Below are 25001 nucleotides of genomic sequence, written 5' to 3'. Positions count from 1 at the left end.
TAGAATATTTTTGGATCTGGGGCTAGGGAGATGGCTCAGTGATTGAAGGCACTTGCTTGAAAATGCTTGGGTCTAAAGCCGCTTGTTGGGTTGTGGAGATGGCGCAGTGGTTAAGAGCACTTGCTGGGCCAACACGAAGTCCTGAGAGGACCTGAGACCACCTGGGGCCTCTTCCCTAGCGCTCACCTAAGATGCCATGGATGGCACAAGTGAGTGAGCAAAAGCGGGAGGGCACCTGATGTTCTCCTCTGGCCTCCACACACGTGCATCTAGGGCACACACACATGCGTACACAACACACAGCACTCAACCCACACAACACACAACACACATGCTCTACACATGCATGCATAAAACAAAGCCATTTATAATGAAAATACTGAGTAGTTGAGGATATAGCAGCACTACAAAATGACAATAAATTTAAAATATCAGAACTGAGCTATTCTTGCATGTTATCATAATAGAGAATTTACATTTATGCAACTAACCTATATATGAAGTCTATACAGCTAGCATGTATAAACAGAAAATGAGCAAGAATGAAGGCTAAAAGAGATTAAAAAGAAATGTATAATGGACAGGAGAGATAGTTCAACGGTTGAAGTACATGCCTGCAAAGCCTAAGAACCCAGGTTCCATTCTCCAGGTCCCACATTAAGCCAGATGCACATGGTGGCTTTGCATCTGGAGTTCATTTGCAGCGGCTAGAGGCCCTGATGTGCCCATTCTCATTCACTCTGTTTATCTCCCTCTCTCTGTCTCTAATAAATAAATAAAAATGAAATCTTTTAAAAGAAGAAATATTGATATTTTGGGTTTTGTTGGATTTTTATAGCTGTGCTTCATTTCCATGTGTGAATGGAAATAAAAACACATGCAATCAATTTACGTAGTGATTTCTTTGTTTATATTTTGTAACTTGAAAAAAGGTATGGAGATGAGAAGTCTGTATATGCTGGTGCACAAATTTCCTAGGAAATGTGAGATGCAAGTTACTAGCATGTTTCATTTCAGAGCTAGCGACAGTTTGCGCTCTGCCCACATTGACAGTGAGTACTCTTATGTAGATAATAGGTACAGTCTGCTTTGTTCCCGTTTTGAAGATGCGTTTGCTCTTACTCAATTGATAAATGAGGGAACACTGTGAACAGCATGTGAATTTCACGTTTGTTCACATGTGATTTCATCTGAGAGAAACCTGAGATCAAAGCCAAAACCTGTGCTGAGATGAGCTGAGCCAGTGGCGACCAGCCTGCACGTGCCCGTGCCAGGCACCGTGCTTGCTTGGCTTGCCCAGGCTCTGCCCACTTCTCCCTCCTCGCCTGCTGTTAGAAACACTCCATGTGCTGTTCCTCCTTTCCTCAGTGCACAGTGACTTGAACTGCAGCCCACTGAAGGTCTCCTTCTAGAAGTGAACTGCAGGGCTTTTTCAAGGGAAAGTGCATGCTGTACTATGAATCTCTTATCCATTTGACATGTGCAAAACCATTATTAGTAAATTTTAGTGGCATTGACAGGAGTTGTTTCTTTATTATTTGCTGTTGCTATTTTTTGGTTTTTGTTTTCCAAACAGTGTCTTATGTAGCCTACGCTGATCTTCACCATGCTCTGCATCTTGAGCTCCTGACTCTCCTGCCTCCACCTCCCATGTGCTGCTCCACCATGTCCAGTCCACAAAGGTGTTTAATGCTGTTCCTTAACTCCCTCTTTGCCATCAGCCTTTTAGTTTCTTTGCATGCTTTTTCAATGTGGTAACTTTTAGCAAGGCATATTGCATTATATCAGAGTTGACTTTTCTGTAAGTTCACATAAGCCTGTTTTTTGTGCCTAGGTATTTAGACTGTTAGTTTGGCTTTATTTATTTTTTAAAAAATATTTATTTATTTGATAAAGCGAAAAAGGCAAGGTGGGAGAGTATAGGTACTCCTTGGCCTCTTGCTACTGCAAATGAACTCCAGAGCCATGCGCCATTTTGTACATCTGGTATTACGTGGGTCCTGGGGAATCAAACCCAAGCTCTCTCAGGCATTCCTAGAAAGTGCCTTGAAATGCTGGGCCATTTCTCCACGTCCTCATTTAAAAATTTGTTTTTATTTATTGTGTGTGAATATGAGCATGCCAGAGCTTCTTACCCCTACAGATGAACTCCAGATGCATGTGCCACATTTGTGCATGTGGCTTTACGTGGGTACTAGGGAACCTATGCAAGCAGGGTCCAAGCAGGTGCCTTTGACCACTGAGCAATCTCCCCAATAATAGTTTGGCTTTCTTTTCAGTCCAGGATCCCACAAATATCAATTATGTAATTACAGAGCTCACCAAGAACATGTTAACTCTTTACATGTTCCAATCATGTTTATCATAAATTGTGTGGAAATTATGTGGTTATTACAGAAATGGCTGATAACATTAGAGCTATGTACTCTGATGTGATGCCAGCTAGCCACATGTGACTAATTTGTAAATGTTAATTTATGAGACAGTATATCTTATATTGCAGGCTGGCCTCAATTTCACTATATATATGAGGATGACCTTGAATTTCTGTTACAATGCCTCCACCTCCCAAGTGCTGGCATTATAAGCATGTGTCACCCATCACACCTGTTGTTGTTTATTTATTTATTGGTGGGGGGGGGTGGCATGAGAGTGTGGGCATGCCAGAGCCTCTTGCCACTACAAACAAACTCCAGACCCGCATAAAGCCCGGGGCACAAAATGTTCTACATATCTGCAGTTCGTTTGCAGTGGCAAGAGGCTTTGGTGTGTCAATTTCTCTTGGTCTCTCTTTCTCTCTCTCTGTCATTGCACATAAATAAAAACCTTTTTTTAATTGATAAATTCCTTAAAGGAGAAGGATCAGGAACCCCTCGGGGTATGAACTGATGCATGTTGCTTGGTTCACTAAATGCAGTACGTTCCGTCATGCAGTTAGGCTGATTCTAGCAAATATCTCTCTACAGGAATATTGGTGGCAGTGTATACACTTCCATAGTATTTGTATTTTTACAGCTTAAAAATGCTATATATTTAGATATCTGGTCTCAAGGGAAATGACAGTTCCATCCCCTAGAACTATGAGAGTGATTAAAGAATTAGTTTGGCCTGCAGATGACTTTATTGTGAAGGTATTAAGAACCATGGAAGATGTCTCTCACAGATAGAATAAGAGTTCACACCATACCTAGGAACACTGGGAACAAACGGATAAAACAATAGTATGCTAACTTAGTTCTCTCAGAGAAGAAATTTAGTTAGCATTGATACAGATTATAAGCAAGACAGCTTTTTCCTGATAGGCAGTTCACTACAGATCGGGCTACAGAAACATGGATGCCCCATTGGCTGTCCTGGCCTTTCTCCTTTGTTTTCTATGGAAATAACTGTCTCTGTGGGAAGAGAATCCTGGTTTCCTCATGGGGAGAACTTATTTTGGTTTGGGTGCTTTTCTGCTTTGCTTTCTCTCTTAAATCTCCCGAAAATAAATCTTATGATTTACCCTTTAAAAAAAAAAACTCCATGGCGCACGCCTTTAATCCCAGCACTCGGGAGGCAGAGGTAGGAGGATCTCCGAGAGTTCGAGGCCACCCTGAGACTACATAGTGAATTCCAGGTCAGCCTGAGCCAGAGTGAGACCCTACCTCGAAAAACCAAAAAAAAAAAAAAAAACCTCCAGACACATGTGCCATTTTGTGTACCTGGCTTTATGTGGCTATAAGGGAACTGAACCCAGATCAGAAGGCTTTGTAAGCAAGCACTTTTATCCGTTCAATCATCTCTATAACTCCTATTTTTATAAATTAATTAAATTTGGGGGGTATTTATTGGCTATTTGTATTTCTTCCTTTTTTCTGAGGCAGAGTTTCTCTCTAGCACAAACTGAGCTGGAACTCACTAAGTATTCTCAGGCTTGTTGCAGACTCACAGCGGTCCTTCAACCTCTGCCTCCCGAGGCTGGGATTAAAGGTGTGCGCCACCACACCTAGCTGATTTAGTTTTTTAAATTTGAAATGGTCTTGCTATGCCACGGGAAGGCCTCAAACTCAAGTACTGGGATTACAGGTTGCATCTTCACAACTGGTTTGGCTACCTAAATGTAATCAAATGAAATTCACAGTTAGCTCTGTGGTATGGGCTCTATCACTCATGTTCACCAGACAGTGTGGTCAGTGGCCTCCGTAGTGGACAGCACACATGCCTTGTCCCCATCATCATGTCACACTACAGTGGGGAAGCAGGGAAGTGTTTTCTCCAGTCAAATACATTTGCATTATGTTAGTGTTAGAATTCCAAGTATTTTAATTTTTTACTATGACCATAAATGTCAATTTTCAAAGTTCCATATAACATGGCGCTTAAAAATATAGACCATGCTTTTCTACATGTTCTGTGAAAATATGAATCGTTTAAAATGAAAGAAAATGTGTGAATTTTTTTTTCCCTTATTTCATCCTTTGATGGTGGGTATTAAACCCCGGGCCTTGTTTATAACAGGGACTCTTAGTACTGAGCCATATCCCAAGTCATATTAAGAAAATGTATGTTTACTATTAATTTTATGTAGTGGTATATTTGAGGAAAAAATTTAACTGTAAATGTGCTTTTCAGGTTTGCAGACCGGGGACACTTTGTAGCTGGTGTAGAAATCAGTGAACTTGCTATACAAGAATTTTTTGCAGAACAGAATCTTTCCTACTCAGAAGAACCAATTACCGAAGTTGCTGGAGCCAAAATATTTAAGGTCTGTATATGTATATTTTTTTGAAATCAAAGTGTCGTTATTACAGATTTGGTTTTGTTTTCTTGGTGCTGAGGGTTGAACCCAGGGCGTCGCACATGCAACTAGCCAAGCATTCTTCCACTGCGCTGTATCTCCAACGCTTTCATACACATACCTTTTTTTATTTTTTAGAGAGTGTGAGCATTTTCTTACAACTAACTGGCTGCCAGACCAGACTTAAGATGTTGAAGGATTAAAGTAACACAGCCTCCCTTAAAGAATCTCTTGGCTTTGGAGAAAAGAAAAAGTGATGGAGCTGTCTGTAGCACATGACAAAGTGTAATGACCTAAGGGACTAAGGCAGTGACAGGGGAGTGCCCCTGCCTAGCTTGTAGCATTTCCTGAATCATGGGGCAGGCAGGGCACCCCCAGAAACTTGCCTCATTTTGTATACATGGCCACTTTTTTCTTTTTTCTTTCAACACACCATGTCATGGCCTCATGAGGAGTGAGTAGAAGGGCCTCACTTGCTGGCACAGGGAGCAGGCTGTGGGCCCTGGTCCAGGAAAGGCCATGAAGGCAAGGACGAGGAGGAATGAGGGGGAGGTAGAGAAAAACAGGATGGATTAACACACTTAAAAAATATATTTTTTTATTTATTTGACAGTGAAAGGGGGAGAGGAAGAGAATGGGTGCGCCAGAGACTCCAGTCCCTGAAAATGAACTCCAGACGCGTGTGCCCCCTTGTGCATCTGGCTAACATGGGTCCTGGAGAATCAAACCTGGGTCCTTAGGCTTTGCAGGCAAATGCCTTAACTGCTAAGCCCTCCCTCTAGCCCTAACACATTTTTTAATTTTATATACCTTTTATTTATTTTTATTTATTTGAGAGTGACAGAGAGAAGGAGGCAGAGAGAGAGAGAGAGAGAGAGAGAGAGAGAGAGAGAGAGAGAGAGAGAGAGAAAGAGAGAGAGAGACCACATGCACATGTCAGGGCTTCCAGCCACTGCAAACAAACTCCAGAAACATGTGCCCCTTGTGCATCTGGCTAACATGGGTCCTGGGGAATAGAGGCTCAAACCAGGATCCTTACGCTTCACAGGCAAGCACTTAACCGCTAAGCCATCCCTCTAGCCCTAACACACTTTTTATGACGTTGGGCCAACAGGACTCAGTGAATGAGGGGATGAAGAAGTGGGGAAAGGTCCCATTTCTGGCTTAGGTGGTAGAAAATAAAGAAATGGGTTGGAAAGCAAACAGAAAGATGAGTTCTGCCCTGGAGAAGAGAGGGGAGTTATACACTGGGAAGAAAATGACGGGCTCGGGAGTGTGGAGAGTCACTCCATCCAGCTGCTCGGCCAGCTGGAGGCAATAATGTGGAAATAAGCAGATGCCACCCAAAGGCGAACAAGCAGAGATATTCGGTGGGAGGTGCCAAGCACTTGTGTTTGCACACAAGGTTGTCTGCTGGGAAGGGGAGGCCTCAGGTGCGTCTGAACCAAGCGAGGCTGTCACTGCAGGCATGGGGGGGGCAGGGTCGGGCATACTGTGTGCTTGGCATGGGGAGAGGATTTAGTGGTCTCTGTTGGAGGCAGGTGGTAACATCAGGGAAGCTGGCAGTCATTGCCAAGGTGTGCCTCAGGATGTGGGTCAGAGTGCTGTCATCAGAAATGGTCTGGCCCTGTGCAGTTGCACATTCAGTCCTCTCAGATACTCACCTCTACATATGGAAACTAACTGGCCAGAAAGCCGGAGACTTAGCAACTTTTTTTTTCTTTTTGTATCATCAAAGGCAATGTTTCTTTCAAGGTTTAATAAAACAGACAAGCTTCTGGCAACACTGCTCAAGGAAAATAATGTGGAGTTGACCCACAAAAACATTCCTTGACTAAAAAGAGACAAACCTGTAGATTTTCCTTCTCATCCATAAAGTTGTTAAAGGGATGAAATAGGCAAAGGCGTATAGCCAGGTGGATCAGAATGTTAAAACTAAAGAACAAAATACCATGAAAATTATTCTTCTAAAGACACTCATAATGCTGGTTATAAAAGTTTTAGATAACGGCTGGAGAGATGGCTTAATGGTTAAGTGCTTGCCTGTAAAACCTAAGGACGCCAGTTCGAGGCTTGATTCCCCAGGACCGTCATTAGCCAGATGCAGAAGGGGGTGCACACATCTGGAGTTCATTTGCAGTTGGTGGAGGCCCTGGCGCGCCAATTCTCTCTGTCTGTCGCTCTCAGAAAATAAAAATAAACATCAAAATATTTTTTTAAAGTTTTAAATAAAATATGAACAAGTAAAAGGTAGCAGCTGAGCATGATGTTGCACACCTTTAAACCCTGCACTTGGGAGGCAGAGGTAGGAGGATCACTGTGATTCAAGGCCACCCTGAGACTACATAGTGAGTTCCAGGTCAGCCTGGGCTAGAGTAAGACCCTACCTCGAAAAACCAAGAAAAAAAAAAAAAAAAGGAATAGAAAAAAAAAGCTAGTAATGTAAGTGCAAATTAATCTATCTTTACTTAGTTGTCTGTGTTTTAGGAAGCAGGTTGGTTGGATAAGCATTAGAAAATTACTGAATGGGCTGGAGAGATAGCTTAGTGGTTAAGGCACTTGCCTGAGAAGCGTAAGGACCCAGTGCCCACATAGACCAGATGCACTTAGTGGCACATGCGTCTGGAGTTCATTTGTAATGTCTGCAGGCCCTGGTGCACCCATTCTCTCTGTTTCTCTTAAATAAACAAAAATAAAGAAAATTACTGAATTAAATTTATCATCATAGTAAATGAAAAATGTTACTATTTCAATAGTAATCTAAGTAATATATTCATAATTATCATATATAACATGTGTATATTATGTATAGTAAACACATATAATTCTAAGTATTTTAGTAAGTTAATTGTTTTTTGTTTGTTGCTTTGGTTTTTTTCTAGGTAGGATCACATTATAGCCCAGGCTGGCCTGGAATTCACTGTGTATACCCAGGTTGGCCTCGAACTCACAGCAGTCCTCCTACCTCTATCTCTTGTGTGTTGGGACTAAAGGTGTGTGCCACCATGCCTGACACATTATGGTTTTATATCTTCCTCCTGCCCCAGTTTTAAGTCATCTAAGAAGCCTAAGTATTTGCTCAGCCCAAAGAGATGGCTTGTTTCTGGACCAAATCTTTTTCAAAACTTCCAAGGCAGAGGTCTCACTCCAGGTTGATTCAATCAGAATCTTGTAGAACTGAAACCCATTATTAGTCCTCCATAAAGCTTCTCAGGATATAGATAGGACTGCAGGCATATTTAAACCTTAGCAGTAAGGAGGCTTAAGGCAGGAAGATCATGAGTTCAAGTCCAGCCTGGGTTAGATAGTAAACCACTCACAAAATAGTAAATGAAAAAAGGAGAAGCAAGAAAACAACAAACAATGGATTCCCACCTGTAGCCAAAGTTGGCTATCTCCCTGCCTCCTCTGGGATGACTGCTGCCTTGCTTCCGGGCCCGTCTTCAGAGACCTTCCTCCTCCTCTCAGAAACCCATGTTGGTTCTTTATTTCAGGATCACTCTGTCAGTGCCCTGATACACAGGACACACAATGCCCTTCGCCCCCATTGTCAGCTCCCAGACTTCTCAAGCATGGTCACTGTCCCTGGAGTGCACAAAAGCTCACCCCACTTTAGTTTTAGCAGATGCAGCAGGGTACACTAAGAGGCCACCTCTTATTTCACCATCTCTGCTTCCCCGCAGGCCCCTGCTCTGTTCTCTATCCTCACGCTGTTCTCGGGTCCACAGCCATTGCTTGGAGGGCCATCAGTGTCACAGTGTTCCTCTGTGGTCAGACCCTGTATGGATTTCAGTGATCAGGAACCCAGAGTGGATATCCTGTGTACTAGGGTTGGGAACAGGAAGTGCTCCTTACCTGAATAATTGAGAAAAAGGGGAAAGCCAGCAAAACTCTGCTTTTCCTGAATTACCTTGAAAACTATCTGTCATATATCAGCACTCTTGGTGTGGGATTGACTTGTGAATTTATGTTTAGCAGAACAAAAGTATCAAGACACTGCTCAAGTAAACATTTCCAGAATAATTTTTTTGTTTGTATTTTCTTTGAGGTAGGTTCTTGATATGTAATCCAGGTGGCCTCACATTTGTGACAGTCTTTCTGTCACACTCTTGTCTAACTCTTGACAGCTGGGATCACAGGCATGGGCTGTCATGCCAGGTTTTATGCAGTGCTTGGGGCTGAACCTAGCGCCCAGTGTATGCTAAGCAAGCATTCTACCAACTAAACCATAGTTCTTGGCCCTAACTGTTGGCAATGTCACCTGCTGGTGCCAACTGAACCTGTTTCCAGGTTGTGAATGACCAGTGCCAAGGAACTGAGCAGACTGGGGCGAGTCAACAGAACCAGGGGCCTCCAGTGACTTCTTCTGCACAGGAGCCCGAGGCAGCAGCTTGTAGAACTTTTATTAGAACAGCTCTGAGTACAGTGTACACACAAAGTTCATGGTGATAATGTCTTACATAAAACAGTAGAAGGCAACTTCCCTATCTCAGAAGCAGGAGACATTGTAGCTAACTTGTAACTGTAGGTGGATATTAGACCTCCCTAGCAGCTGGAAGGTAGACAGCATGAACTCTGTTCCCAGCTTTCCAGGATCAATCACAGGTGTCCTTCTCAAAACAGTGTCAGCAGACTCATAAAGTGTTGTGCAAACAGAATGCAACAGGCTAAAAACCACCTACAACTGATTACCAGGAATTTAACAAGCTCTGAAACAAGTGATAGTTTGCTAATCTTAAAGGACACCCTATGATTTTTTTGAACCACATCCAGATTTTATTTATATTTCTAAATGTATTTATTCATTTATATATGAGCAGAGAGAGGGGTCCTCCTGCCCCAAATAAACTCAAGGTGCATGTGCCACTTTGTGCACCCAGTTTTATGAGGGCACTGGCAAATTGAACCTTGGCTGGCTGGCTGCTGGCAAGAGCCTTTAGCTGCTGAGCCATCTCCTCAGCCATCCATCCAGATTCTAAAAGAAAAAGAGGCCATTAAACTGCAATAAAATGATTGTGTCTCACACACATTCTCTCTTTCTCCTTGGCTTTGCTTGAGCCCAGTGTTCTTTCTTTGTCCATCCAAGCATCTCCTAATTAAGTGGATTTTTCTTTTTTGCATTGTTTCATTACAGAGTTCTTCGGGGAACATTTCACTGTACTGTTGCAGCATTTTTGATCTTCCCAGGTAAGACTGGATACTGCTCCTGAACTTTGACAGAGGTGGTCCTTGCTAGGCAGTGCTGGGATAGGCATTAGCCACTCCTGTTCATTTGTACAGTAATCAAGATGCATTAATTTCCAGGCTGTGAGATGGTTCAGTGGGGAAAGTGCATACATTGAGGACCTGTGTTCAGATCCCCAGAACCCACACAGAAGATTGAGCCTAGTACTGCATGCTTGTAATCTCAGCACTGGGAAGGCAAAGACAGGGAGTCCCTGGGATCATTGGCCAGCTAGTCTCGCTGAATCCCTGAACTCTAGGTTCAGTGAGAGACCGTCTCAAAGACTAAGGTGGGAAGTTACGGAGAAAGATGCGTCCTATAATGACCTCTCCCCTCCACATGTGAATGTACACACATTCACAAGCACCACACACATACACACACACACACATGTATGAACACACACATATACACATCCAAAAAAGCACTGATTTAAGTCTGTTTGCAGCTGTTCTTACGACAGCCTGTTGTTGGTATGCTTTGTGTAGAGTGAGCTCCCCAATGTTATCACGGCCCAAGGCAGGTGGGTGACTTTTCTCCACAGTGAGACATGTCTTCTACTTTGTACCTGGTTCTGTGACAAAAGTGAATTTTTTGGTGCAGAAGGAGCCAAGATGTCATCTGAAATTCCCTCATACCTGGGCCTGGGGCCAGAAGCAGTTGTCACGCACTGCCCTGTATTCCTTTTCTGGGTTTCCAAGTCATAACAAAACAACGAGGCTGCTGCCTCAGTCTCCTAAACTACTAGGAGAGAACAGTTCCTTATACCCAGTGAGTATGTGTAAGGAAAGAGTAAGAGAAAAGCAACTGAAAACACCGGGCTTGATCTCTACAGATAGACTGTTTATTAGAGAAAACAGCGAATGGCCTCAGCTTTCCCGTGGGATGAAGGCTGAAGCCCTGAGCCAGGTTAGGGTGCAAGTTTATAAGGAGAACCCTAAGAAAAATCATGCTGTATCAAGTGCAGTTGATAAGAAAATTATAGCTGTTTGTGTCCTTGTTCAGAATAGGTTTCTTCAGCCAGGAATGTCTAAGGAGGACATTCAGATGGCCTCTGGTCCTTCAAGGCCATCTAGGCTAAGGGGAGTACACCAATCAGGAAAGGTGCCAAACTTAATGAGGCTGAATGTCTCTGTTGCTTCTTTTATTGGCCTGAGCTTTAGGGATAGTCATTAACCCTTAGTTCCCTTTCCTTTAACCCTTCAGTGTGCATCTCTATCTCTGAAGAAAAGCAGATGTGAGACCCCAATACGTTGATGATAGGTAGCACACCAGTCATCTTGTTCCAGATTTGGTTTTTCTATAATTACTATTTTTATCTGTGTGATATTTTTATATCTTTGCATATGGTGGGTTTGAGGGTCGCACATGTGGAGATCAGAGGACAGCCTCAGTGTCCTTCCACCTTGTGTGATACAGGGTCTCTCTTGTTTGCCATAGGGAAGGGCAAAATAGGTGGCCCAAGAGCTCTGGTATTCTGTCCCACCTGCATTGCCATGGGCACACTGAGGTTACAGACGTGTGTGCCACTGCGTGTCCACCTTTTATATGGGTGCTGGAGGCCAAACTCTAGTCGTCAGGCTTGCAGAGCAACACCTTTAACCACAGAGCCATCTTCCCTGCCCCAAGATTTGATTTTTAAAAATATTTTATTCATTTACTTGACAGAGAAACAGGCAGAAGAGGGAGAGAGTCGGTATGCCAGGGCCTCCAGCCACTGCAAACAATCTCTGCATGCATGCACCACCATGTACTTACGTGGGTCCTGGGGAATCAAACCTGGGTCGTTTAGCCTTCACAGGCAAGCGCCTTAACCTCTAAGCCATTTCTTCAGCACCTGATTTTTCTTATATAAATGTTGCTTTCTTTATTTTTCCTTTTGGTCAGGACAAATATTGGCAAATTTGACAGGATTTGGGATAGAGGAGCATTAGTGGCCATCAACCCAGGTGATCGCAAACAGTAAGTTGGTTACTTTAATATGTTGGGTTTTTGGTGTTTAGCTGAGTTCCAGGTGCCTGTGTGTAAGAAGTAGGGCGCTGTGGCTTCTAGGCTGGTTCCTCGGTCAAAGCATTCAGCTTCTCTAAGCCTCACTTTGCTCCACATGGACGTGGAGCGTTTCTACTGGCTCTGCCATCAGCACTGGTAACAGCTGGTGACTTTTGCCCCATCCCAGGCACTGTTTGAAATACGGCCTGTGCACTTACACATCCGCCAAACAGTCCTGTCACATACATGCTGTCACTGTTCTCATTTGCACATACAAACCTAAGGTCAAACAGAGGAAGTTATGTCCCAGGTTAGGCAGCTTCTGCATGCAGTTGAGATGAAACCGTCTGAGTTTGCTCTGGAGCCCCCCCCCCATTCAATGTCCTTAAAGATATGCTTCAGAATTCAAAAAATGAAATATGTGATCTGGGCATGGTAGAGTCTTGTGATCCCAGCACTTGGGAGACTGAGACCCAAGTATTGTAAGTTCAAAGCTAGCCTGGGCTACATAGTGAATTCCAGGCCACTCTGGGCTATGGAGTGAGACCTTATCACAAAAAAAAAAAAAAAGAACTATGTGGAAAGCCTTCCCTCAAAGAACTATTTAGCATTGGCTGTTATTACCAGAACAATCATTGGGGTTTTGGATGACCCTTATATTAACTAATCTTACTAAAATGAAGTTTTAAACAAGCATATGAGGAAAATGTGATCATTCTTTTCAATGAAAATAACAGCAGTTGTCTACCTTCTTGGATACAGCATGTAAAATACTTTATTGCTCCATTGCACAGAAACATTCACACCCAAAATCAGTGAAGTAAACTTTTATTTTACTTTATTTTTTGGTTTTCAAAAATGTTTTTATTTTTATTTATTTATGTGAGGGAGAAAGAAGCAGGGAGAGGGGGAGAGAGAGAGAATCGGCATGCCAGGGCATCCAGCCACTGCAAATGAACTCTAGATGCATGTGCCATCATGTGCAGCTGGCTTACATGAGTCCTGGGCAATCGAACCTGGTTCCTTTAACTTTGCAATCAAGCCCCTTATCTGCTAAACCATTTCTCCAGCCCATTGTTTTGTTTTGTTCTTTTGGAGGTGGGGTTTCACTCTAGCCCAGGCTGACCTGGAATTCACTCTGTAGTCTCAGGTTGGCCTCAAACTCTAGGCAGTCCTCCTACCTCAGCCTCCCAAATGCTGGGAAGAAAGGTGTACACCACCATGCCCAGCTTAATGGTGTTATTTTTAAAAGTGAATTACTTCATAACTAAGGCTTATTACTAAACCTTATCCTTTAAAAGTGGACCATTTGGCATAAAAATATGTTTTGTTTCATTCAGTGATAACCTTGTCCTTTCCTAATGAATTGCATCACTATCCCTGTTTTTCTCCTGTATGATATCTTCTATTCTGTTATTTTCATATGGTAATTCAACAACTTTTTTAAAAATTTTTTTGTTTATTTTATTTATTTGAGAGTGACAGAGAGAGAGAGAGAGAGAGGGAGGCAGATAGAGAGAGAGAGAATGGGCACACCAGGGCCTCCAGCCGCTGAAAACGAACTCCAGATGCATGCGCCCCCTTGTGCATCTGGCTAACGTGGGTCCTAGGGAATCAAGCCTCGAACCGGAGTCCTTAGGCTTCACAGGCAAGTGCTTAACCACTAAGCCATTTCTCCAGCCCAGTAATTCAACAACTTTTGATTAAGTTCCTGCCATCTCATAACTGTACTCCATGTTTGGTAGTTTGAATGTATGTCCCCAGCAGACTCAGGAGTTATTTATTGATTGATTGATTGATTGATTGATTGATTGATTGATTTATTGAGGCAAGTCTAACATACCGGCCTTTTTACATGAGGAAGAAAGGGAGGGAGTTAATTGATTTACCAGGGCCACTGCAATCGAACTCCAGATGCATGTGTCACCTTATGCACATGTGTGACCTTGTACATTTGCATCACCTTGTGCATCTGGCTTATGTGGGATCTGAAGAGTCAAACATGAGTCCTAAGGCTTTGCAGACAAGTGCCTTCACTGCTAAGCCAACTCTCCAGCCCCAGACTCAGGAGTTTTATTAAAGCTTGTAACTTACATTTTCAGCCACATGGCTGGAAGAGGCGTCACTGGGACCGGATGCTGGAGTATAGCCCACTGGTATGGTTGGGGGCAGATGTGATTTCCAGCCTAAGATATGCAGAGTGCTTGAGCTCTGCCTGGGGTCCCTGCTGTTTGGATGCAGCTCTGCTCTCGCTTGTGGTGCTGGCTCTGTGATTTATATTCTCTCTCTCTCTCTCTCTCTCTCTCTCTCTCTTTCTCTCTCGTATCTGTGAAAGGGGACCCGCTTCTTCCACCATCAATGGAACTTCCCCTAGACCTATAAGCTTCAATAAATCCCTTCCTCCGATGAACTGTGCTTGCTTTAGAAGTTCATCTGAGCAGCTTGAAGCTGACTGTGATATCATGTCAGATGTCAGGAAAGTGACTGAACAAATTGCACTTGGATTTTGCATTATAATTTGGTATTTCCAATTCTTTTATTTCTTGCTGCCAGCATCTGTCTGCTTTGCATTTCTCACATGGCATTAGTGTGCTTTACCAAGTCAGAATCACCCGAGACATGTTCATCTCCATAACATGCATTTGTATGCCAAAGTCAGCTCTTCCAAATGAATCAAGTTGTTGGTGCTTCTTCTGCCCCCAAGGATGCTCTTCTTCATTGAAATTAGTCCTTCGGTGGGTTTTGGTTTGGTTGGGGAACAAGCAGGATGTCATGAGTGCAAACAAGGGGAGAAAGCGGGTATGTTGTTTTCAGCGATTCCCCCAGTCTTTGGCATGGTGTGCATTGAGCACCTGTAAGCATTCAGGAAATGTTGGACGTGAATGAGGGAAAGCAAGCACACTGCTCCCTGGCTTCTCTGTCCTCATACCTAATGGCCATCCTGTCCTAGTGGACTCTGACCCACTTCATTTGTGGTTAACAAGGTGCTACAGTCAGGTTCCCGTCGCTGGCAGAAGTCATCTGACCATGAGCAGCTTTTGGGATATAAGGGATTATTTTGGTTTACAGACTGGAGGGGAAGTTCCGTGATGGCAGGGAAAACAATGGCATGAGCAGAGCATGGACATCACCCCCTGGCCAACATCAGGTGGACAACAGCAACAGGAGAGTGTGCCAAACACTGGCAAGAAGAACTAGTTATAATGCCCACAAGCTCACCCCCCAAAATATACTGCCTCCAGGAGGCATTAAGTCCCAAATCTCCATCAGCTTGGAACCTAGCATTCAGGACACCCACGTTCATGGGGGACACCTGAATCAAACCACTACATTCTGCTCCTGGCCCCCATAAACTGATAACTATACATGATATAAAATGCAATACATTCAGTCCAACGTTAAAAGTCTCCACAGCTTTTATCAATCCTGATGATGTTCAAATATTCCAGTAATCAGAGGTCTTTTAACTGAGCAATAATACCAAAAAAATCCCCAAAACCCATAATGGCAAAGAATAAACCCTCGCACTGCAAAAGATGGCATTGAGCATAGCAAAGAAATATTTATCCAGTACAGATTTAAACAGGGAACGCATCAAACACTGTAGTTCTAAGTCCAGCAACTCTAGTCAGTGACAAGTCTCCAAGTCTGATAATGCTAACCACTGACAAGTCTCTGTACTGTAGTCCAATTCTGCCCATCCAACTAGCTTACCCAGTCCTGGAAAACTTCATGTGGGGCAGGCAGCTCTCCTCAGCAGCCATCTTGTGGTCCCAGCATCTCCACTGGGTCTCAGGTCTCCATGCAGGCAACCAGCAAACCTGCTTCACACTGCCCATGGCTGTTTCCAGAACACCAGACCACATTGCAGATTCAGTGACCCTCTCTTTCCTGCATTTCTTATACTCCACAATACCAGGTCGGGTGCCAATTTGTTAACCCAAGGGGAAATAAAGCAGACTGAAGAATAAGACACTCTTTCAGCATTCAGGCCCCTTCAAAAGACTGCATTCTTTCTGTTGTCCCAAAACAGGTCAGCTGATTCATTCTTAAAGATTGTAATCTCTGATACAGTTGCAGCTGAATAGGCAGAAGTTTTAGGCCAAATATTTCATTTTTTGTTTTGTGCCATATCCCTCTGCTCACACCAGTCCATTTCTATGCAATGCACTCCTATACAAATTCTCAGGACGTGGGCATAACAGTAAGCTTCTCACACAAACTGCTTCTATCCCAGTCCAGGAAAACCTCCTCATCCTCACAAGCCAAATCTCACAGTCCTTAGTTCTTACTGTAGTCAGGTCTTTCAACTCTGACCAGCATAGTCCATCAAGCTGTACTTACAGCACTGCAAGGTGTCTTTTAGGCTAAGGTTTCAAATCTTTCTACATTCCTCTTGAAAATAAGTTCCAAAAGGCCAAAGCCACAGTCAGGTGTCTAGCAGCAAATGACACCACTCCTCTTTACCAATATTACTGTTGCGTTGGGTTCACGTTGCTGTCAGAAATCATCTGACCAAGAACAGCTTTTGCAAAAAACAAAAGGAGGGGAATACTTTGACTTACAGACATGAGAGGAAGCTCTATGATGGCACGGGAAAACAATGGCATGAGCACAGGGTGGACATCATCCCCTGGCCAACAAGCGGTAGACAATAGCAACAGGAATGCGTGTCAAACACTGGCAAGAGGAAGCTAGCTATAACACCCATAAGCCCACTCCCAAAAATACACTGCCTCTAGGTGGCATTAAGTCCCCAATCTCCTTCAGCTGGGAACCTAGCATGCAGAACACCTAAGGTTATGGGGGACACCCGAATCAAACCACCACACAAGGGGACTCTAGCTGTCGCTTGACAGACAGTCTGGTCCTTCCCAGCTCCCTTGCTCTAGTGTTTTCCTCACTTCCGGCTGTGTCAGTTCCCACACACTCAAGAACATAATGACTTCTTGCATGTGCAGTGTGTGGGGTATGTGCATGTGTACATGTAGGAACATGCACCTGTATGAGCCTTTGCAGAGGTCAGAGGAGAACAGTGGGTCTCACTCCTCGTATTTCCTTAGGTCGAGTCTCTCTGAATGCACAGCTGTGGTTTTTAATGAGCCCCACTGAGCCTCTGGTCTCTAATCACCATGGAACTGGAGTTACAGACACACATGGCCACACCCAGGGGACCTGAGGAATGGAAGTCAGATCCTCATGCTTGTAGCAAGTGCTCTGACCCACCGAGCCATGTTGGCTCCTATTACAAGAGTAGGTGCTTTCTCTGAACCAGCAACACGATGCATGGCTTTATCTTTGCACTGCCACTTAGCACCTGAGTACTTAGTGAGGAAGTACCACTTCTCAGTACTGTCATTAGCTCTCAGGGTCTTCTTTGGTTGTACTGTTAGTCCTCAGCTGTGACTCTTGGGTCTCTTGCCTACAGAAGTCAGGGTGTGTGCTTTTCTCATTGTTCTGGGTGTTTTGAGGCAGATTGAAAGTCCACATTCCAAGAAGATTGAAAACTTCCACCCAGGAGACTTACAGAGCCAGGTTGATCACCTTCATGGGAAAGCAGATTTCCTCATTCCCCCCCTACATACCCCCCCCGTGTCTGTCTCTGTCTCTCCCTCCCCCCCCCCTCTCTTTTTCAAGGTAGGGTTTCTAGTCCAGGCTAACCTGGAATTTACTGTGTAGTCTCAGGGTGGCCCCAAACTCATGGCAGTCATCCTACCTCTGCCTCCGGAGTGCTGGGATTAAAGACGTGCTCCAACATGCCCGGCAAGTTTCTTCTTAAGAACAAGATTTATGCCAGGTCTGATATGTCACACCTATAATTTCTGCGAGGTTCAGACAGTGGGACTGCCATGAGTTCAAGGCCAGTGTGAGCTAAAACTGAGTTCAAGACCAACCTGGGCTACAGAATGAGGCTGTCTCTAAAACAACAGGAACAGGAGAAAGTTAACAATGAAGGAGTCTGCTACCTAGTCCCTGTCAGGGATCTTTGGCTTTGAAAGGAGAGATGCAGTCAAGCTGCCCTGAGTTTGCAGCACTTTTGCGGAAGGCGCAGAAGGGAGTCACGATAGGTGGCGCTGCACTCACCCCTTCATCTGCGTCAGCCTGTGAGCCAGCGGCTAGCCTCCCCCATTGAACAGGTGAAGAAGGCAAGGTGCCTAGAAGTAAGAACTTGTCACTAAGGGGACTCACTGAGCTGAGCTCAGGCACCTCGCAGCTCTCTCCTAATCTCTGCATACTGTCGATTCAGGGCAGGGACAGCGGTCTTCTACCTGTCCCTTGGGGCCTGCCTCTATCTCCCCTGCATGTGTCTTCTCTGCCCTCAAACCCTTACCACTCAACTGCCTTCATTTCTTTCCTCTTACGCTTCCTGTCCTTCTTTTTATTCTTCCATTCATTTATTGGACATGGGCTTTCCCTTTGTATCCCAGGCTATCCTTAACTCTCGACACAGCGCACACCGTCCTCTGGCCTGCAACACCCAGTGCTGGGATGGCGGGCGTGCACCACCGCGCCCGACTTCTTTCTCTCAGTCCACATCTGACTCGCGACAGCGCTCACCCTCCTCAGCTCCACCACAAACGCTGCCGCTCTCACTGTGGTGATGGCAGCTAAGAGCACTTCTGCTTCTTGTCTTGGCCCAGTGTTGGGTGAACCATCCTCATCCTGTCTCAGGCCCAGCCCTGTTTCCTGTCCAGTCTTCTGACTCGGAGTCATGTCTACTTCTGAACATGGCATGGCTGGGCACAGGGGCACCTGCTAGAGGATGATCCAGCCACCCTCCTAGTTTATGCCAGGCCTATAGAATGTTCCTTTCATAGCACCTGGAACTCTTGTCTTCAGGGGAGGCTTGTCTCTCTCCATCAACCCAGGGGAAAGGGGTTGTGATCTCTACTTCCTCTCACATATGCCCTAGAGAGATTTCAGTCACCAGGGAACATGGGAAAGGCAAGACCCCAGCCCCTTGGTAAACCTCCCGAGTCTCTCTGTGGGATGGAGCTCGGAAGCTTTCCTTTCAGCATATATGGAAGTGATGTTGACCCCCAACCTGGACCTTGAGTACACAGAAGCGTGACAATCTTTCAGGAAGCATACATCCAAGGTCTCCAGGCCTCCTAGGATCACATCAGGCTGGAAGTAGCCTCTGCACATCTTTCTTGATGACCCACTCTGGAAGCAGGCTTCTGCTTGATTCCTCCCTTTACCGTTTCCCAGCTGAGGCAGCAAGAGCTAATTTTCTCAATCCACTGCTTCCTTTGAAAAGGACAAAGGGACTAGAGATGACTCAGCGGGTAAAGCGCTTGTGTCACAAGCATGAGGACTTGTGGTTGGATCCCCACCACCCATTAAAAGTCAAGAGTCATGGTGTGTGCCTATAATCCCAGCACTGGGGGGACACAGACAGGCATGTCCCTGATGCTTGCTGGTTATCTAGTGCAACCAAGCCAGTGAGCTCCAGTTTCAGTGAGAGACTCTGTCAAGAAAAAGAAGGTACAGAGTGACTGAAGGTCAAGGAAGATACCTGAGGACGTCTGATGACGCTCACTCATGAGCATTCATAGATGCGTGTTTGCACACCACACATTTACAGACATGTGCAAAAAGCCCAAGTTTATGTGATTGCTGGGAGAATTCAATGTAGTACTGTTGATTAAAATAAATTATGACTGCTTTGATTGTTGCTTGTCCCTTGCACAGAGAAATTATAATGTGTCACTTTTTGTGTCTTTTAGCTATGTGGATGTAATGTTGTCCCTGATGAAAAATAGGTTCCAATACCTCCTGTCTGTCTATTCTTATGATCCAACAAAACATGCAGGTAAAGCTGACTATGTTGTACTGTTTGCCTAGTTTCCTTGCTCAGTTCTATAACCTTGGTGAGAATTATTATTCCCAATTTACCCCTTAGGAAGTGTACTGGTGTATGCATGGAGGTAATTCTGTCTTGGGATAATGAGGACAACAGAAAATTTCTTCTTTTCCCACACTGCACATGTTTTTCTTATATTCCTTTCCCATTTTGTTTTCCAACCACTGCTCATACCATATGAGGAAGAAATGGATCATTCCAACATAAAAGAGAAATTTCATGAGCCCTGCATTAGGAGTAAGGAAAAACTTGGGTGCCCTATGGTAGACTGTATGGCCATACCATGGGGGCATGATGTACTAACTACACGCGGATTTGCACACAAATACACCCCAGGGATGTGTGGAAGTCACAAGAAAATCCCTAAAATAGCGGTGTGTGTTTGTGCTCTTTTGTGTTTGAGGCAAGGTGTCACTATGCATCCCAGGCTTGCCAAGTGCTGGAAATTTTTTTTTTTTTCTAGGTAGGGTTTCACGCTAGCTCAGGCTCTCCTGGAATTCACTACGTAGTCTCAGGGTGGCCTTGAACTCACAGTGATACTCCTACCTCTGTCTCCCGAGTGCTGGGATTAAAGGCGTGCACCACCACGCCTGGCTCCAAGGGCTGGAATTTTAAATGGGCGTAGCCACACACGACCACAGGATCTAAACTGTTATTGTTTACTTTCGGAAATTCCGTAATATATTGCATGCACTTCTGACCTTTTTCCCAGTGCTGAGTATCAAACCCAGGGCCTCATACGTGTTGGGCGAGCACACTGTCATTGAACTACATCCCCAGCCTGACTCCTTTTCAGAATCTCTAAAAGGACTGTTTCCATCGACTCATTTAGGTACATTTAGGGGGAAATTCTGCAGTGCTGGAAATGGAACCAGGGCCTCTGTGCACCAGGCAAGTGCTCTCCCACTGAGCCACGACCCCAGTGCTGGAAGTAAAGCTTAACATTTGCCGTGGCCAGACTTAATTTCAAGCAAGCAAATGTATAGACATTGAATTTTGTTTAATTTCTTTTAGTTTTTTAGATTTTTGTTTGTTTGTTTGTTTTATTATATTTTGTTTGGAGGGATTTTTTTTGTTGTTGTTTATTTGGTGGTTTTTGAGACACAGTTCTCCTCTTCAGCCCTTGCTGACCTTGAACTCTATATCATCCTGTCTCAGCCTCCCCAAAACTGAGATAATAGGTGGCATCATACCAGTCTCCATATTTGTCTTTAAATTTTTTTTTTATCTATTTCTTTGCAGAAGGAGAGGGAGAATGAATGTACCAGGGCTATCACCACTATACACGAACAGATTCATGTGCCCATTATGCATAAGTCTTTATGTGGGTCCAGGGGAATTGAGCCCAGGCTGACAAGCTTTGCAAGCAAGTATCTTTAACAGCCGCACCATCTCCCCAGTCCTTTAAAAGAGAAAAGATACGATCTCATATAGCCCAGTCTGGTCTTAATATATAAATAAGGGTGACTTCAATTCCTGATCCTCTTGCTTCTATTTCCTAAATGCTGTGATTATACATGACTCACTACACCCAGTGCTATAAGAAGTTTTAGGTGTTTTTGTTTGCTTTTTAGTGTGTATGTAGTCTCAGGCTGGCCTCAAACTCACAGCATTCCTTCTATGTCAGCCTCCCGAGTACCATCTATAAAAGCACGCACCACCATATCTGTTTTTTTTTTTTTATTTTTTAAAAATAGTTTATTTGGAGCCAAGCACGGTGGTGCATAGCTTTAGTCCCAGTGCTCAGGAAGCAGAGTGACTGCTGTGAGTTCAAGGCCACCCTGAGACTACATAGTTAATTCTAGGTCAACCTGGGTCAGAGTAAGACCCTACCTTGAAAAACAAACAGAAAAAAAAAGTGAGGCTAAGGGGATGGCTGCAAAGCCAAAGGACCCAGGTTCTATTACCCAGGACCCACATTAGCCAGATGCACAAGGGGGCACACGTGTTTGGAGTTCGTTTACAGTGGCTAGAAACTCTTGACATGCCCATTCTTTCTCCCCCAGCTCTCTTACCCTCTTTCTCTGTCAAATAAAAAACAGTTTATTTGGGATTGGGGAAAAATTAGGTACTTGAGAGAGAATAAGTATGGGCTCAAGTAAATCAGTAGGGATGGAGACATGGCTTAGAGGGTAAGGAACTTGCCTACAAAGCCTAAGGACCCAGGTTCAATTCCCAGAACCCATGTTAAGCCAGATGCACAAAGTGGCACATGCATGTTTAGTTTATTTGCAGCAACTGGAGACCCTGGTACAACCATTCTCTCCCTCTCTCTTCTTTCTCTCTGCCTTCAAATAAGTGAAAATATTTGTTAAACAATGAGATGTATTCGTGCCTCTAATTAAGTCAGAGGCAGTCAGAAGGAAACAGAAACAGGTGGAGGCAGAAGTCAGTGTGCTCATCTCATTTAAATTCTACTCATGAGCAGGAGGCCTAAGGAAGGGTCTGCAGGAACAAACATAGCAGGCTCTGCCTGCAGTGGAGACTCAAACAGCTGCTCTCAAAGGGGCAAAAGAGAAGGCGGCTGCTGAGCCAGTGTTCCGCAGCACTGGAAGGAACCTGTAGAATGTGGGTGGTGCAGGGGAGAGGAAATCCATGACCCAGAAATGGAAGGAAACTGCAGAGAAACTCATGAATGGGCTCCACTCTGATTTCAGTTTCTAAGTCTGGTTACTTCTTTGATATGAGATGTATAAAAAAACCAGCCAGAGGACTGAGAATGTGACCCATTAGACATGGTCCTTGCCTGGCCTGCCTGAAGTCCTGTGTCCAATACCCAACACTGCATGAAATGAGTGTGTGGGACAGTCCTGTAATTCCAGAACTTGGGAGGTGGAAATAGGAGGATCAGAAGTTCAAGGCCTACCTAAGCTACATGAGACCCTGTCTCAAAACCATGCCACATCTTCACTTATTTGGATAACTAAAGTGCATACAAACTATTCTTCAGTCACTAAAAGTAACCTAAGAGGAGGCCCTGAGAATGTGCTTCTCTTTAAAAATTACACTTATAAAAATTATTCTTCACCACATGTCTTTTTTTCCTAGGCCCACCATTTTATGTTCCAGATGCTGAGATTAAAATGTTACTTGGTAAGTTATGCTCTTTTTAAATAGTTAGCAAGCTAATGCTGGCCATGGAGGCGCACATTTAATCCCAACACTTGGGAGGCTGAGGTAGGAGGATCACTGTGAATTCAAGGCCACCCTGAGAATACAGAGTGAATTCCAGGTTAGGCTAAGGTGAAACCCTACCTCTCCACCACAAAAAAAAAAAAAAAAAAAAAAAAGGCAGCATGACATGGACATCCATATCTAGAGTCCCAGGATGTGGGAGGACAAGCAGGAGAACCACAGATTCGAGGCCAGTCTGAGCTATAATGTGAGTTCAGGCCAGCCTAGACCACTGAGTAAGACCTTGATTCAAAAATCAAATTCATTGAATAAATAAAGTTAACTGTTGAGCTAGTAGCAAGTATTGATGTATATAATTAATGTGTACAAATTTGAAAAGGTAGAGACCACTTTATTGAAAACTGTTTTATCCTAGAAAAGGAACCATTCTCCATAATGTGGTTTTTTTAGCTGTATGATTTATGATGAAGACATTTGGAACTGAGCAAGATAACACTCCCCTGTGATCTCAGCACTCCAGAGGCTGAGATAGTACAATAATAAGTTTGAAGACAGCGTGAGTTGCATAGCTGGTTCCAGGTCGGCCTGAGCCACATAGTAAACCCCTGCCTTAAAGAAAGAAAAAAAAAAGACAAAGGTTTCTAAAGAGTAGGGGGTCTACTGTGGTTTTAAAAAATATATTTTTATTTATTTATTTAAGAGAAAGAGGCAACGAGAATGGATGCACCAGGGCCTCTTGCCACTGCCAAAAAAAAAAAAAAAAAAAACCCTCCAGATTCATGCACCACCTTGTGCATCTGGCTTTTTGTGGGTACTGGGGAAGTGAACCTGGGTCCTTTGGCTTTGCTGCCAAGCACCTTAACTGCTGAGCCATCTCTCCAGCCCTGCTGTGTTTTCTAAGTAGTAAAGTGATCACAAATCAGAATTCAGAAATCTTACCTGGACATTTTGCCATTTTTGTTAAAGGAAGAAACTTTTAGTGTACACTGCTTTTAAAAGGGATTTGGAGCCCACGTGTGTTGGTGCACACATGTAATCCCAGCACTTGAGAAACAGAGGCAGGAGAACCACTGCAAGTTTAATTCCATCCTGGGCTACAGAGTGATTCCAGGTCAACTTGGACTAGAGAGAGACCCTAACTCAATAAAAACGTGACTTGAGTATTTTTAGAAGCATTCTTGAAATCGTCCTTCTTAATGCTCTGCGTGTTACCCTTCTGTTTTAGGTTCACAATGCAGGATTAGTTGCCTAGAGATGGTCGATGCTTTTGAAGAACGACATAAAAGTTGGGGAATTGGCTACATGTTTGAGAAACTATATCTCCTTACAGAAAAGTGAAAATATCAAAATGTTTGTGAGCAATTAAAATTATGTTAATGTTTGAAAATGTAATGAATGAATTTTTAATTTTTCCTCATGCATCATATAAGACTTTGTTCAAAATGTAACTTTTTATATGAAATCACATACTAAAGTGTTAAAGTAATCCTTTGAAGAGGAATATATGATTAGGGGCAAAACATTAAATTTTTGTGAGTCTTCCATGCAGATGGGGAGAACTTTTATATGATTATATATTCTGTAATTAAAAAAAAGAAAAATGAAATGCTTATAACTTAAAATATAAAAAAGTCACTATGAAATTTAGAATCACTCAAGACGTGTAATATTTTAATGGGATTTGAGTAAACAAACTTATTAAAGATTAGCTTTTATTGTAAACTAGTAAAAAGTCCTAGCACCCCTTTTCATGTTTTCCCCACATGTAATTTTATATGTAACAGAAACAGGATATAAAAAATAAAGTAGGTTAATCTATATGGAACAAAATAATTTTCCCAAGTATAAGAATACAATTTTTTAAAAGTTAATTTTCTGAGTTTAGAAGTTGTATTTCTTCTGATGGAATCTTACTTAAATGAACAAATATAAATGGAGTATAACATGTTTAAGTCTAGATTTGTGACTATTCATTATGAGAGTTTAGATTCAAATTTTGTCAGTTATTC

At 43.5% G+C, this 25001-nt stretch overlaps 1 protein-coding gene across 1 annotated transcript in view; it reads left to right on the top strand.

Annotated features, from left to right (window-relative positions):
- LOC123455567 (thiopurine S-methyltransferase-like) overlaps positions 1-24777 on the top strand; it is a 35346-nt gene extending 10569 nt beyond the window's left edge. Inside the window, exons 4-9 of the mRNA XM_045136786.1 lie at positions 4612-4744; positions 9912-9964; positions 11889-11963; positions 19721-19806; positions 22906-22950; positions 24218-24777. Coding sequence (XP_044992721.1) covers positions 4612-4744; positions 9912-9964; positions 11889-11963; positions 19721-19806; positions 22906-22950; positions 24218-24330 — 505 coding nt within the window. The 3' untranslated portion in view covers positions 24331-24777. The remainder of the gene's footprint in view (positions 1-4611; positions 4745-9911; positions 9965-11888; positions 11964-19720; positions 19807-22905; positions 22951-24217) is intronic.
- Positions 24778-25001: the final 224 nt, after the last annotated feature.

Source organism: Jaculus jaculus, chromosome 17 (assembly GCF_020740685.1).
Source record: "Jaculus jaculus isolate mJacJac1 chromosome 17, mJacJac1.mat.Y.cur, whole genome shotgun sequence".
Classification (NCBI taxonomy): domain Eukaryota; kingdom Metazoa; phylum Chordata; class Mammalia; order Rodentia; family Dipodidae; genus Jaculus; species Jaculus jaculus.
Note: the sequence above shows the minus strand (reverse complement) of the source record. Positions and strands in the feature narration are given on the sequence as shown.